This window comes from Hemicordylus capensis, chromosome 3 (assembly GCF_027244095.1).
Source record: "Hemicordylus capensis ecotype Gifberg chromosome 3, rHemCap1.1.pri, whole genome shotgun sequence".
In the NCBI taxonomy this organism is placed as follows: domain Eukaryota; kingdom Metazoa; phylum Chordata; class Lepidosauria; order Squamata; family Cordylidae; genus Hemicordylus; species Hemicordylus capensis.
The window spans coordinates 65710752-65726501 of NC_069659.1; the positions used below are offsets into that span (position 1 = coordinate 65710752).

General features: G+C 43.3%; 1 protein-coding gene across 6 annotated transcripts in view; it reads right to left on the bottom strand.

Annotated features, from left to right (window-relative positions):
• Nucleotides 1–863: 863 nt before the first annotated feature.
• MAEL (maelstrom spermatogenic transposon silencer) overlaps nucleotides 864–15750 on the bottom strand; it is a 34835-nt gene continuing 19948 nt past the window's right edge. For all 6 annotated transcript variants that reach the window (XM_053310385.1, XM_053310384.1, XM_053310387.1 and 3 more), the window contains 4 exons: nucleotides 13270–13332; nucleotides 12190–12322; nucleotides 9615–9690; nucleotides 864–1126 (listed from right to left, as the gene is read on the bottom strand). In XM_053310385.1, the coding sequence (XP_053166360.1) occupies nucleotides 1023–1126; nucleotides 9615–9690; nucleotides 12190–12322; nucleotides 13270–13332 (376 nt within the window). In that variant the 3' untranslated portion in view covers nucleotides 864–1022. The remainder of the gene's footprint in view (nucleotides 1127–9614; nucleotides 9691–12189; nucleotides 12323–13269; nucleotides 13333–15750) is intronic.

The window sequence follows — 15750 nt, forward strand, 5'->3', positions numbered from 1 at the left end:
GTTCTCATTTGTATTTATCCTTGCAATGATATCTACAGATGTATCAAGAGCAAACATATGATAGATTCAGTGTAGATAAATACCTAACAGCAGAGACTGCTTTAGAGTGTAGCAAAAAGAAGTCAAAGGATGCAAATGTTGTATTTATTGAGCCAACTTGTTAATGGCACCCACTTAAGTTCAAAACAGTTCACATTAATTAGACTTCTACTGCAACACAGGTAACTGAGCAAGTTTAATGTTTGTGGACCGCAGCCCTATAAATATTGGATACTATGAACAGGTGTGTGTTATTACTCTGATTGTTATTCAAATACTATTAGTTGCTCCATTACAGATCCATATCTACACCAAGACAGCATGCACAAGAGTCACTGAAGGTGCATGCCTGTCCTTCAAGCAGCTCCATCTCACTTCTAGATCTGTTCCTATTTAAATAGCATTCTAGAACTGTTGCTTTTACTGTTCTATACATGAACATACATAACATACAACTGTATTTGAAAACCAAGAAACTCAAGCAGACCCTGCCTAGACAAATTGGAAAGAAGGCCTTGTAAGAAAACAAGCCAAGTTTTCTTTAACCAAGAAAACTATCTTGGTTAAAGAAACATTAAATATCATATCCTCAAAGGAAAAAAGCCAAAATTTAAAAGTTATGTGTTAAATAAAACCTAGCTCCTCAAGAAAAGGACAATCTACTTTGAGCCTGGACTAGCCAATAATTTAAAAAACCTACTTACCATAACTGCAACTGAAGGTTTCTTCCATCATCATAGGGATAGCAAGGGTTATTGGGTACATAGAGTTGTAAATAGGCTTTGTTCTCTGAATAGTGGACAGAGATTCTGAAACTAGAAATCTTCAGAAAGTTTCATTTTATTCAATTTCTATTTAACATTTCTATTGAAATTCTCTTCACTACACTTCAAGGATAACAAAAACATTTAACACAACAGAACGAGATTCCCACCATCTTTGAAAATACAGATACAAACAAATGCTTTAGGAGACACTGCAAATTAACTGCTGGATAGCTTGGAGATATTGTCCAGAAAACGTGCAATTCCTCTTCCACATCTAGTGGTTGCTTCACACATTGTCTTCACTCCTGAAGGATGATCACCTAAGCAAACAGTGTATTTGTCAGCACATAAGCTTAACAAGAACATAGACAGCCTTACAGGTTGCTTACCTGTAACTCTTGATCTGGAAGTGATCCATTGAAGTAATAAGGAAATGGGTTCTGAGCCTGCGCAGGGACTTCGCGGGCTGACTGAGTATCTCCTCATGACTCCCCGCCCCGCCCGCACGTGCTGTGCTCGTTAAAAGTGGCAGTTGGGGCATCTCTCCTTCAGTTGCTTGCAGACCGCCCATGGTGACAATCCACAAGTTCAACTACGATGTCCTTTTCCACTATCTTGTACTGCAGTGGGGATGGTTCAGGAGGGGCTTATGACTACAACACATCACTTCCAGATCAAGCGTTACAGGTAAGCAACCTGTTTATCTGGATTGTGATCCGTTGTAATCATAAGGAAATGGGTGATTAGCTAGCTTCCCCTACTGGAGATGGGTACAGTAGACCCCCAGCTTATGCTAATACCCTTTTCTAGTACATCACTCCTGAAATTTGCCTCTCATGCCATTCTCAAGTCTATCACATAATGTTTGATGAATGGCTGTTGAGAGGATCATGTACTGCCATGCAGATATCCGACATCCTGATGCCAGATAGGTGGGCTGCTGATGTCACATATGCTCTAGTTGAGTGCACACGGACAGTATTGGGAGGTGCAACCCCCTGTCATCTATATGCCAGGAAAATCAGCTCCACAATGTGCTAGGCGCTGGCGAGAAATCGGACGGCTCTTGCATTTGCCCTTGTACCCCACAAAGAGTTTCTTGGATTTCCTAAATTCATGGGTTCTCTGTAGGTAAAACAGAAGGACCCCCCTCACATCTAAAGAGTGAAGAGCTTTCTCCAAGGGCGTTTAGGCCTCCTGGAAAAAGGTGGGCAGGATTATCTCCTGATTAAAATGGAAGTCTTTGTACAGAAGCACGGATCTAGCTGCATGACTACTTTGTGGGGATGGAACTGGGTATAAGGCGCATCCACCCAGAGAGCCGTTAACTCACTCACATGCCTTGCTGACATGACTGCCATCAGGAAAACAGTTTTCAGTGTGAGCAGCCCGATGGGCACTGTCACCAGTGGTTCAAAGCAACGCTCTTTTATAGCTGACAACACTAAAGAGAAGCTCCATTGTTCTATTGGCCTCCGCACCAGTGCATACAAATTATTAAGCCCTTTCATGAAGCGTTTACAATCAGGATGGGAAAACACAGTAGTTCCATCCCAATCCTTGTGCCTTGCTGAAATGGCTGCCAAATCTGCTTTGATTGACACATTAACCAAGCCTCCCAATTTCAGGGAGAATAGGTATAGTAGCATTTGTTGTAGAGTGGCACATAAGGATTTGAACCCCTTGTCCTTCATATAGGCCATAAAGTGCTTCCATTTGTTTGTGTAATTCTGCCATATTGTCAGTTGCCTACTGTTCAGCAGGATGTTCTTCATAACCTGATCCGCCATGCCGTCATTTGTAGGGCCTGGACCTCGGGATGTAGAACCCTTCCACCCTTTGTAAGAGGTTGGGTGCCTGTGGGAAATTGTGGAAGTTCTCCTTTGACAATTGTAGAAGCGGAGCAAACCACGGCTGGCGCGGCTACCACGGTGTCAGTAGAATGCAGGTTGCTCTGTCCCTTATAATTTGCGCCAGTGCCCATCTTATTATCAGCAATGGCAGAAACAGATATAGAAGCCCCACACACCATGTGTGTTGGAATGCTCGATGCCCGCATGAGAGGAGTAGTTGGCACACTTTCTGTTGGCAGTTGTTGCAAACAAATCTTTCGAAGGGCCTCCCCAGTTGTCGAACACCTCTAACAAGTGGTAACACTTGTGCCTCTGATTGTAATCGGCAACTCGGCTGAGGTTGTCAGCCAGGTGATTGTCCACACCCCTTATGTGGAGTGCCACTAGATAGATGACATGTTGTACGCACTACTCCCAAATCCTCTGGGTAAGAACACAGTGATATGGAGACTGTTCTCCCCTGCCAATTGATACAGGCAATCACCGATGAATTGTCCAACTTCATTTGTACCACTGACCCCTGGAATATCGGTTTGAATGCCTTTAGTGCTTGGAACACTGCCATCAACTCCAAATAGTTGATATGCCACTGGGTTTGGGGCTGTGTCCAAGTCCCTTGGATGCAATGGATTGCACAATGAGCCACGCAACTTGTCAGTGACGCATTTGTCGTGACCCAACAGGTCGGGGCTAAAGGCACGAATGGAACACCTTGAGTCAGATTGTTCCCTTCCATCCACCAGCAGAAGCTCTTTAACACTATCTGCGGAATTTCCAAGCAAATGCTCTGGCTGTCCACATTGGGTTGGAAGTTGCGAAGATACCAATGTTGCAATGTGTGCATGTGTAGCCGCATGTACCAGACTGTCGTGGCACAGGCCATCAGACCCATCTGCCTCTAAATCTGCACCACTGGCTACAGTGGTTTGTTCAAAAATTGCTGTATGAGGGAATATATCTGTTCGATGCAACCCTGAGGTAAATACACACTTTTTTCTCTAAGTCCAAGACTACACCTATGAAATTCAACCGCTTCATAGGGGTGAGGTTTGACTTTATTCAATTGATATTGATCCTTAGGTCATCGAGCAAGCGGACCACGTGTTGGATCTGTTCGACTAGCAGTTCCCTGTTGTGGCTGACAAGGAGCCAATCATCTAAGTATGGATAGACTATTATTCCTTGTGTCCTCAGGTAGGCCACCACCACTGCCACCACCTTGGTGAATACCCTCGGCGCGGTCGAAAGGTAGAACCGCATATTGGTAGATCTGATTGCCCACCGTGAACCTGAGATATTTGCGGTGGTTCTCCTGGATGCCCATGTGGAAGTAGGCATCCTTCAGATCCAATGTTGCTGCCCATGTCCCCTGGGCCAAGAAGGGTAGAACTGCCTGTAGAGTCGTCATTCTGAACTTTCTGTCATGATATAATAATTGAGGCCCCGAAGGTCCATAATTGCTCTGATTCTGCCATCTCTCGGAATCTGGAAGTACTGGGAATAATAACCCGATAGCCTGTTTGCCTACTGCACTGGAACAATTGCTTGCTTTTCCAATAACACTTTCACTTCCTCTTGGAGTACCACCGCGGCTGCGGTGAATTTCAAGCCCGAAAATGGCAGCTTGGCTTTGAACTCTATTGCATAACCCGTTCGTACTATGTGTAAGACCAAGCAATCTGATGTTATATTGTCCCATGATTAGACTGGCTTGCCAGTCTGATGGTATTTCCAGCAACTACAGGACCGATGATAGGGGTCCTGGCATGATTGGTGATTTTGAGTGGTAACAAGCCAATGTTGCGGGTGTTGGTGTTGGCCAGTGAAGACGTGTGCAGTGGATGAATAATCCTGTCAAAAGGTCTGCTTTGCATTGTCCTTATTTTGGCAGGCATTATTTCCTTTCGATTTCTGGCTAAACCCTTTAGATCATTGACAGGGCCTGTACTGCCTTCTGAGATCTCTCTTCTCCTGAAACTTATAAGGCCTCTGGCGAGAATAGGAGTGGCCCCTTGATGAATTCCCTGCTGTAGCTGAAGATGTTATAAAGGTATGCGCTGTGAACCTTGACTTCTTTAATGACTCCATCATTGTATCTGTGTCATCATGGAAAAGGCCTTTTCCATCAAAGGCAAGGCTTTCCACTCCATCCTTCATATATTGTTGTAGGGACGTGGAATGGAGCCAGGCATATCGACGCATGCTCATGGGTGGAGCGTGTCATCGTATAATGCTGCCCAAAGGTGAAGTGCTCAATTCTGCCGGGTTTGTTTAGAAAAAGAGCAGCAAACCTTACATACTGAAGTATTATGCTCTTCCCCAAGGCACATCAAACAAGCGTCATGGAGGTTTGTGGAAGCTTAGCCCGGCACTTCACACAGCGTTTGAATGTCTTTTTCACCTCCATTATCGAAGAGTACCGATAAGTTCTATTCTTCTAACTTAATTGGTAAGCGAAGCAAGTCTGTTCTCCAAATCCAAAGTCCAGTTCCAAAATCAACAAGTATTGAACAGAGCCAAATCTTTATCCAAATCAGAGTCCATTGTCCAAATCCAAGGTCAAACAGCAGAGATAAAACTTTCCACTGAGGAGTTAACACGAGGTTTGAACACTTAGGCAGTCTGTGAGAAACTGATGGAGAGATGCCCCAACTGCCACTCTTAATGAACGCAGCACAGTACATGCAGGCGGGGTGAGGCGTCATGAGGAGCTACTCAGTCAGTCCGTGAGGTCCCTGCACAGGTGCAGAACCCATTTCCTTATGATTACAACGGATCGCGATCCAGATCTTCTATATATTTATTTCTCCTAGGCATACACGCCACTCTTCATATGTAGCAGCTCTAGCAAGAGTTCGCAAGCAGCTGCTGATTAGCGACAAGAATGGGGGAGAAAATAGGAATGCCGGCCACGGGCAAGCTGCCTGGCCAGTGGGAGCAAGCTGCCCAGCTGGAGAAACAGGCAGTGATAGTGGGCCTTCCGGCTGCCAGGAGCAGGCCAGCCTGTCTGGTGGGAGCAGGTGACAGGTTGGCTTTCTGGCCAGCCCACCAACCAGAAAGTGCCGGGTGGGGGGTGAGAAGAAGCGGACTGGCTGGCTGCCAGGAGCAGGTGGCGGTGGCGGCAGGCTGGGCCACTGGGAATTGGTGGGTGCGTGGGAGGAGGTGGCGGGCCAGCTTTCTGGCTGGCCTGCCATCCAGAAAGTGCCGGGCGGGGGAAGTGAGAAGCAGGCCGGTCTGGCTGCCGGGAGCAGATGGCAGTGGGCTGCCCAACCAGCAGGAATTGACAGACGTGCTGGCAAGTGGGAGGAGGTGGTGTGCTGACTTTCCAGCCAGAAAATACTGGCCGGGGGGGGGGGGCGGAGAGAAGCAAGCCAGCCGGTCAGCCCGCCAGCCAGAGCAGTGGAGGTGCAGATGCTCTGCGCCTGGCCAAGCTAGTTTAATTTACATTCAGCAGTAGGCTCTGGCACAATAAACAACAGCTATTATCTCCACTGAGATTCAGTGGCACCCCTCTATCTGGCAAGGGAGAGAACCACAAGACATTCCTTTCCTCCCAAGTAGGAATTCTGTCTTGCTGGCATATTAGGCCAAAATAGGAACTTCTGACAGCAAAGGCCTACAGAATACTGCATGGGGTGGGATGGGGTGGGGGAGGAGCATATTGAACTTTAAAGTTTCGAGTTGTTTTTTTCTACAATGTATTCAGAGTAACATTCACATCAGGAAGCTACCACTAGCACTGTCGCACAAGGGAATCGCATATCTTGTGCAGAGGAGGGACCTTAATTTCAACCTTTGTTGTCCCCCTTTGCCACTACGCTAAAATGGGATTTGTGCTGGTATTCCCACATTCAAACAAATGTTTCTACTCAGCAATGACATCAATAGGTAGTATTAGGCAAGTCAAATCCATCCTGAACCAACTCACAGGGTTGTTTTGTGACTGGGGGCATAATTATGAAGCAATCTACATTGAGAAACACTAAAGTTCTACTATTTAACTGATTAGAATTAATATAAGTGTTCCTCTCCACCCACCCCAAGCATTTCTATTTACAATACATGGAACAGTTGAAGCTTTAAGTTCACAATAGTGTTAATATCAAATACAGCATCACAAAAATATTTCATCAGAATTGCACAGGCAGTTCTGAATATAATCCAGTTTTCCTCTTCTCTCAGCATCTGAGAACCTTCTGAGAATCAAGTTGCAACAAGAGGTTTCCATAAATACAGATGCACAGAATTTATTCCAACACCATTCTATGGATGTACATTTTTGAACCAACTCAAATCCTTCTAGAGTTTTGCATAAAACAGCATTCAGATTCCATTTTTTGAAGCTGTGTACCTCCATTTTAAGTACCACCAACAGCAGTAGGGAAACAGCAGTAGTTTGGTTCTTGACTGGAACATTACTTTTTATCACATCACATGTGATGAAATGCAGGTCCCTATCTTAGCTCAAGAAAGTATTACACTTCCACTCCACCCCAAGTGCTCTGAATGGGGGACATTCCTCCCTTGTACTGCTGAATGATGACAATTCTTGCTTTTTGTCATTGAAAGTACAGAGCCATCAACCTCTAATCTTAAAACCTTCACAGTAGGTGACAAGCTCAAACCAGACCTCTTTTTAGACATGTAACTTCAGACCCATTAAAGAGGAGGAAACTCTAAACTTGAGAGAAAATCTCAATCTTGGATTGGCCCAAGACCAGTGTAACATCAGAGATGTGCTGCCTCTTTTCACTGGATCGCAGCGCTGTCTATTTCTGAAAGAGTGGGAAAGTCTTCCCCCCTCCTTAATCACCATCTAATAGGGGTAGACCTGTCCTTTGGACAGACTGATTGGGGTGATTGTTCTGAGTTGCCCTCGCCCCCACGTGCACACTCTTCCATCCTGCAGCTAGCTAGCAATGGCAGCTGCAATGCATGGTCTGGGAGGAACTTGGCACTCTCTCCCCACCACCACCTGTGGCTGAGCACACTTTCTCTGTCCTCAGAGCAGTTGACGCTCAAAAGCAGCATGCACAGGCTCAGCACTCTCCCTACCTTTTAAGGAGGCACATGCTGATTCACCCACAGCCCGTGCCCTCCTAGTGACAGTCCTGAATAGGGACCCAGTCCCCCCACCATTTTATCACCAGTCCCTGACAAGAGTAATCTAAGTTACCCTGTCACCAGCTGCTTCTGGTGTCTAGAAAGGAAGAAGCCGTGGAGATCAATGCTCTCTCAGCCAAAGACCTGCCTACTGCTATACTAAGGTAAAACTCAGTGCTAGTTCATTAATATTTTTGTATCTTTTTAAAAATTCCTGTGTGCCTTTACTCCCAATTGCCCCCTTTTCCCTCAATTCCTTATTCTATGTGCAATCCTTACTTAATAAATTTCATATACTTAGAAGTGGCTTCAGCAGAACACTTTGCGATATGCCTTGTAAGGTCAGTTTTTTTAATATGTTTGTCTAGAGCTGGGTTGTGGAACTACGGTTGTACAGTGCCTGTAAGTCCTAAACTGGACAGTTGTAGATTGTTGAAGCTGTTTCTGAGCCTGGTCAGTGGCTTTAGATCGATCTTCTACTGCTGACAGTCTACCTCAAAGGAGTGGCATGTTCCTAAATTGGAATCACAGCAATCTCGTTACAGAGGGTAGATTCCAGGAAGTCATAGAATAATCTCTGGTCCATTACATGTTAGTGACCCCTCCCCTCCGTTTTAGGGTATACTGTAGCCAGGGCAAAAATAGACTCAAAAAATTGTCAGGAAGACAGACTATAAACAGCAACAGGATTGTCAAGACGATCCTGCTACAGATCTCCAAAGAAAAAGTATGAGGGGACAGAAAAGCTCATCAGGATTATTCTGAAAAAGTAAATCTAGGAGCTTGGTATTGTGTTAGAATGGTGATGTCTGTCAAACACGTGAACATGGGCCAATTGACCACATTCCATTCACCAAAAAGAATGAACTGATGGCAAATTTATTTCTGCCCTCTCCATCAGTGGAGGAAGGAATTCAAATATTATGTCCACTTGGAGAGCCCTCTCATTTACCTGAATTCATTCCTTGTTGAGCACCTGCCTCTCAAAGGCTGCTTCCGCTGAGGCAAATAAGTTTAGTTTAATTACAAAGGTCGATACTGGTGTTCACATGGTTGGTCTCCATATATCTATTACAGGTATATTCCTGCAAAGGGCCCAAGTGGCTGTACTTAGGATGTGCAGGGTTGCCACAGGTGACCTGGAAGCAGTGACTTCATAAGCAGCTATGAATCGTCTCTAAACCATCTATACAGCATGGCTTTAGATACTCTTTCAGGAAAGGAGTCAGAGCTGCAGAACCGATGTGTGTTTGAGCTACACCTTGAAGGCTCTTTCAAAGCTGAACATGTGCTACTTATGGGAAAGTAAAAAAGGTGGGAAGCACTAGTTCTTGGGTCTGTAGAAGTGAGAATTATCTGACCTTCCTAGCCAGGGTTCTCTTTCTACAATCTGCATGTTTTCATATATTAGACAGTGGTCCTGCCAAACTAAGAAAACTTCCAAATCTAAGAAGCTACATGGAAATGACCAAGAACACAATAGACACTGTCTGGATGGGTTCAAAGGACAATTTTGTTAGATCCTATAGCACTTGTATGTGCTAATACCCATGTATATTTAGAGAATCCACCCCACTCCCCCATACTTCAGGCAAGAGAAGGGCGAGACAAGAGAGGGTTCCAGCCAGCTCATGGAGACTGCTGTATTTCCCTTGAGCATGTGGTCTAAGCCGCTTTTCTAAGCCTGCACGGCCAAGACCACCTTATGAATCACAGTGCTGCTTCCTTTCCACCACCAGCAGCTGAAGAAGCCTCTTACTTAGTTTCATGTGGCATTCTTACTAGTCAGAATGCCAACAGTCAGTAACATGTTTTCATTACTTTTAGTTTTCCAATATAACCCTCCACTCACCAGAAGATGTGGCATCTTGATCCTGATTAAAAGATCTGAAGTACCTATCATTTCCAGCACAACCAGCTCTCACTTTCTGCAATACAAAGAGACAAAAACACCCACACATTCAGGCTGCAAGCAGACTCATGCATTACCTTCTCACCTACTCACTCATTGGGTTCCAAGTTATCCTAGTATATAACATCACCAGAGACACATAATTGATAAAGGAACACTTGCTTTTGTGCCAACAAATTGCATGCATTAATATTCTGCAAATGTTTCAACCAACAAATTATGTTGGAAGCTGGAAGAGGTCTTCTAGTCCATCAAGGCCAAACTCCTGCCCAATGTAGGCAATCCAGAGCTAGCGCATCCAAGAGATATCTGTACAACATCTGCTTGAAGACCTGCAGCAAGGGAAAGCCCCTGCTGCCTGTAACTGGTTAAACTGTCTTAACTGCAATGATCAGTAAGACGTTTCTCATTATTGTTCTACTGAAATATGCCCTCCTGTAATTCAGCCCTAGTTCTGGGGCACTAGAATACATCTTTGCTCTCCTCCACACTACAGCTCTTCAGAGATTTCATAGGAGCTCTCATGCTCCCCACCCCAAATCTTTTCTCCAGGCTAAATATGCCAGTTGCTTCAATGTTTCCTCATAGGGCGTGTTTTCAAACTTATTTGCCAATAAAAATATTATGGGGAATGTTGTCAAATGCCTTAATGGAATTAAGATAAATTACATCCACAACATCCCCACAATCTTCTAAGCTTAAAGAAGTTAACCGAGAAAGATTTAAGCTAAACAAATCCTCTTGCTGCTACTAATTACTCAGTCAAGGTGCTTGTATAATGATTTTATGATCTGTTCTAGTCCCCTGATATCAAAATCAGAATGACCAATTTGAAAATTTCCCAGATTTCTCTTTTTCCTTTTTTTTGAAGATTAGAACATTAAGTTTTCTCCAATCTCGTGGCAACCATTCTCCTGGACTTCTTAATGATAGAGTTTCAGAGTACATAAACAAAATGTAGCTTAGGAAGAAACTCATCCAGACCTGAACTGAACTGCAACTCTGACTCCTCACTATCCATACTGTTTTTGTGAGTTTCCACATAGTTCTCCTTTTGGGAGAAGGCAGAGGAGCAGTTCCAACTTTTGTTACCCTTTAACATTCCACAATTCTCCCCCACCCCCCAGCCTCCTTCATTGCAATGAGATTACAACAGTGCAAATGGCACATAGAGGCAATTTTATTGACCTCCATGCACACGCAAAGGCCTGAACTGGGCCTGCATGCTCCTGCGGGGATGGGGGGGACCGTCACAGCCATTCCCGTGGCACCTTTAAGGCAAACTGACTCCCTTCCTGCCCCAACTATGTTTAACTAAGTCCCTTGTCTCCCCCCTCCCCCTTTACCAGTGAATTTCAAACTGGCTCAAGTTGAACCGGTTCTGGTTCGGCTTGAATTTGGGCTGAACGAGGCCTGGTTTGGCTTGACCCGAACCCCTTTTAAGTCGAGCCAGCTCATACACCCCTAGTTGCTTTGAAGGCAGTGAAATATGTTTATTTGGATCTCAAAATGTGGTTAATACAGCAGAAACTTTCATTCCATGTTTCTTGAATGCCTCAGAGAATATTTAACAAGGGATGCCTGCAGACTTCTAGTTGTTGGACGTGTAATCTGTATGAGGGTACACTTTCACCTATCGCTTGGTCCTGTCTGGATATTGTGCCATTTTGGCTTGAAATTCATAAGGTTGTTAACTGACATCACAGCAATCATTGCCTGTCAAGGATGTTCAAGTTTTGTTGGGGTATATTCCTAGAATATAGAATATAGCATTACTTCAAGAACTGTGATTTCTTCATGCTTGGCAGGGGGTCACCAAAAGGATAATACAACACTGGAAGGACAACTTTACTCCTGAACTGCAACTTTGGATATAACTGATGTATTCCTGGACAGCATTTGAACTGGTTCCCCCACCCCATCAGAAAGGTAAAGAGGAATTGTCATCCCGCAATTCTTACTGAACAGTGTGCCTATCATTCCCTTTGAATGCACCTGAAAGAGACCTTTTCATTGCTCTGAGCTTCCCTTACCAGCCTCAGCTCTTTCTTAGCATTCCTTTTCCTCACAGTGCCCCTACAAAGCTGGACTACTTAACTCTATTAGTAATTGGCAAAGGGATAGTCATGTCTCTTAATTTTCAGGTCACCATTAAGTTTTTCGTGCAGTCACATTAAGATGTCTCACATTTTTCCTTTCACTGAGAGTGACTGAACATGCCTCTAGCAGCTCCTTAGTAAGAGGAAGCAAGCAATGCCAAGAATCTGTTGATGCTTGGCAGAGCTTGTATCCCAACAAGTATCAGGGCAGTCCTCCATTGGGTCATGAAGGACAAATAAAAGCCTTTGTTAAAAGCACAGAAAAATTATACCAGTTAACCATTTTTTATCATCCACCATGAGGATGTTATTTTAGAGTTCCCCAATGAAAATTACCTTTCAAATATTTGCTGAGTACCCCACAGGAAGGTTAACAGCACATAAGACCACACCATTTGTTAAGTGAGAAGACTGACCTGGAAACGTCCAGCATCCAAAACAATCGTCTTAGGGTTCACTGTGCTTTGGAACTCCTTGTCACGCAGTGGTAAGTGTGATGCAGTTAATGGAATGTCGTACATGCTAGCTAAAGAATTGCTGATGCAATATCTACATTGAACAGAAAAAAGCACTAAGACAAACATACCCCCTCTTTTAAGATGTGAAAAAGACAAACCCCCCAAACCATATCGACAATAGAAAGGTGAAATATAGTGACACCCTCAATACACACAAGAACTACAGGACCCAGGATCATGAGTGCCTGAGGAAGGAGGATGAGTTAGCTGAGGGACTAACTCAAATGAAGCATGAAGCAGTCTGGTGTGGAAGCAACAAGCCAATGTTTCAGGAGACGACCACCAGGCGGCTACAGAACCTGGGACCTGAAGCACTGCCTCAGCTACTAACAAAGACTATTGATTATTTGGGAACAAAGGCCTACTCATGAGTGAGGCCCTGATCATTAGCAGGGAAGGTGAATGGGCATAGTTAAGAGAGCCATCTATAAGGGGCATATGAAGGATTTCTCAAGCTGCTCTTAAAGCAAGTCCAGAGATAAAATGCAGATACTCATCAACCCTCTTCCCTTTGGGTAAGAAGCTTTTGGGGTGTTTTTAAAGGCTAGGCCAAACTCTTATCTCAGAAAATTACACCCATAGATCAATGATATATTAAATCACACATCTAAAGGTTTCCAAAAAGGACCTGTTCAGAAAATTTTATCAGAGCAATGAATCTGATTTTGTTCACAATGGCTTATTTCTACAAGTTTTATTCATAGTCACTGGAGCTAGATATCTACTATGTGCTTAAAAAAACCCATGACCCAATGCTTCCAAAAATAGGAGAAGTGCCACAGAAGGCACATCAGCTGGCTATTCAGTTGGGACAAAATGCTCACTAGAGTGTATACAGAAGTACCTTCAGATTATGCATTGAGAGCCCACAAAATAAGCCCAGACATTATGTCAAAGAAGACTAAAATTAAAATAAAAGTTGATTATTTTCTAAGATAGAAACAAGTCATATAATATTCACAGTATTCTAGTACTTACGCAATTTTCTTACAAGTACCAAGAGCACAGAATAGTACATCATTTTCTTCATGCCACTTGCACCTAAGTATAAATCATACTTGCATCATGAATCCAGATTTTCTATCTCCCTCTCACACAGAGACACTTCAGCACAATTATGTTTTAAGTTGTAGACACAAATTAAATAAGGTTCTATTTTTTGTTGACTCAAAGACTGAACTATAGCAGAGATGTGGGGTGAAAAAAATTCTTGAAAATATTCCCATACTTTATTTTTCTGTCGAAATTTCCCCATTTCTGAACTTTCTACCTGGCAACTTGAAAAAACATTTGAGATACAGTGAGGAGAAATTAATGCTGGAGGGTTTTTGTTCTTTTATTGCATAAGTAGGTCAAACAACACGCCAAATCAGATACAGTCTATTTAGGACATCAGAAAAAATTGTATAGTAACTTTTGAGGAAAAAATAATACAAATGTTAAGCAAATGAGGGGAAATTTGCATGGTAAAATTTTCCTATTCACATTTTTCTAGAAAACCCCCATCTCTGGAGACTACTGTTTTTATATCCATTTAGAAGGACAGACCACAGGTTTTATAGCAGGGAAAGAAATCAAGTGTTTGCTTCAGCAATAGTAAATACCATATGATGTGGGAAACTCACTGAGGAAATCTCTGCATCATAACCACCCCCCAAGATCTCCCAGAGCAATGCCTACAGCTTAAAAACTGCAACACTATACCTACCCATTGGTTTCTACTCTTTCCATTTTTCTTAATCAAGGAAGGTCTTACCAACAACTCTATGAAGATTATAAGAAATCCTATGAGGACCAACTTGGCATCTCCATACTCAATAGTCAGAGTTGCCCAGTTCCTGTAGAACATGTGGACATTATACATGCATATTTAAAACATGCATTTCCACATGTGAAAACTGACCAAATCATGGTGTAGTGATCAGACTCCCACTAAAGAGTTAACTGGAAGTGAACCCTGACTTGACTGACAGGCTGGTGAACTCCAGGGTTCAGTCAATCATGACACCAGGTGGGTAGAACCTAGAGTGTGGTTGCCAGGAAGAAGAGCAGTCTTTGTTGGAGAGAAGCAGGTATGGAAAGGCTTGATGAGGGGCAATGGAGTTTGCTTCCTCATGGTGAAAGCCAGCATGGAGGTTTCTCTCACGGAATAACTCTGTAGATCCTTAAAAGAAAGGATTGCAGGAAGCTTGATTCTCCTCAGGAATTGGATGAGTTCAAAGAAAAGGGAATTCAGCATAAGGAACAGTTTGTTAGACTGTGCATTAGAAATTTTATATTTCTTTGGTGTGTGTTTTGCATATTCCCGATACTGTTTTATTTCAGTTTACCTGCAACGTAATTGAAATAAGAAACACTAGCAGACGCCCACCCTACCTAGGGCGTTGCAAAGGGTCTCAATAAACATTTAAAGGTGCCTAAGACAACCTGTTTTTGTAATCGAGTAAGTATTTTTAACTATCTAAGAAAGCTAGAAGGCCTCAGACGGAAGCAGTCTGCAGTAATTGAAAAAAACTGTTTTTAAGTCTTTTCTTCTTACAAGTCTCTCAAAGTTGGTTTTTATTTCTGGAAAAGGGGGGACATGCGCAGGGGGAATTTTCTCTGGTGCAAGCACATCCTCAGACATTCAGCAGCTATCAGTTTTCTCATCCTGTGTAAGCTTACATGTGGAAGGGTTTTTAAAAAAATATTTGCCCAATAGTCAGTCACAGAGGGACCTTGGATGACAGCACTCAATCCACTAGTCCGGGTCTCTGCAAGTTTTAGGGTGCTTGGCGGCAGCATTTTGAACCTACCAACAATACAGGATAGTTTTAGGAGAAGCCTAGCCAAGCAGGGATGATTCAGCATCTCTTTCCCTCACGTGAGCTTGCTCTGAGACAAAGGCTATAATCTGCTACACATAGTTAGTCACCTAAGTGCCAAGTCTCCCCTAGTGGCTTGAATAGCAGCTGTGCTGCAAAAAAAAATGGAGCAACACAATCTTCCTTAAATTAATGAATTTAATCCTAGTGTTGTAATGCTATCAGACTGCTTTAATCTGTGTATTTGTTTGATACCTCTGCATGCCATCTTTATTCAAAGGTGTTCAAAGCAGCATACAATTCATTCATGTAGGCACTGGCCAGACCCAGTTTGACCAGGATAATGGAGCCATATGCCTTTAGGGTGAGAGTTTTTATCTATCTAAAATAATGCTTGGTAAATTTCAATTGGTCAATTACTTGCATTTTATTATTTCAGAAAACAAAAAGGGACACTGCAGCAAGGATAACATAAGAGGTGAAAGACGAAGACTGGATTTGTAAAGGAAAGGACATGGAAAAGAATCAGAAGATATTCTGAACCACTGGAACTAAGAAACCACTTTCAGCATCTTTCCAACACAAGTGTGTCTGAATATCCAGATACAGGACAGTTATAGCAGGCTAAGTTAGATGGGAAGGAAAACTTTCAACC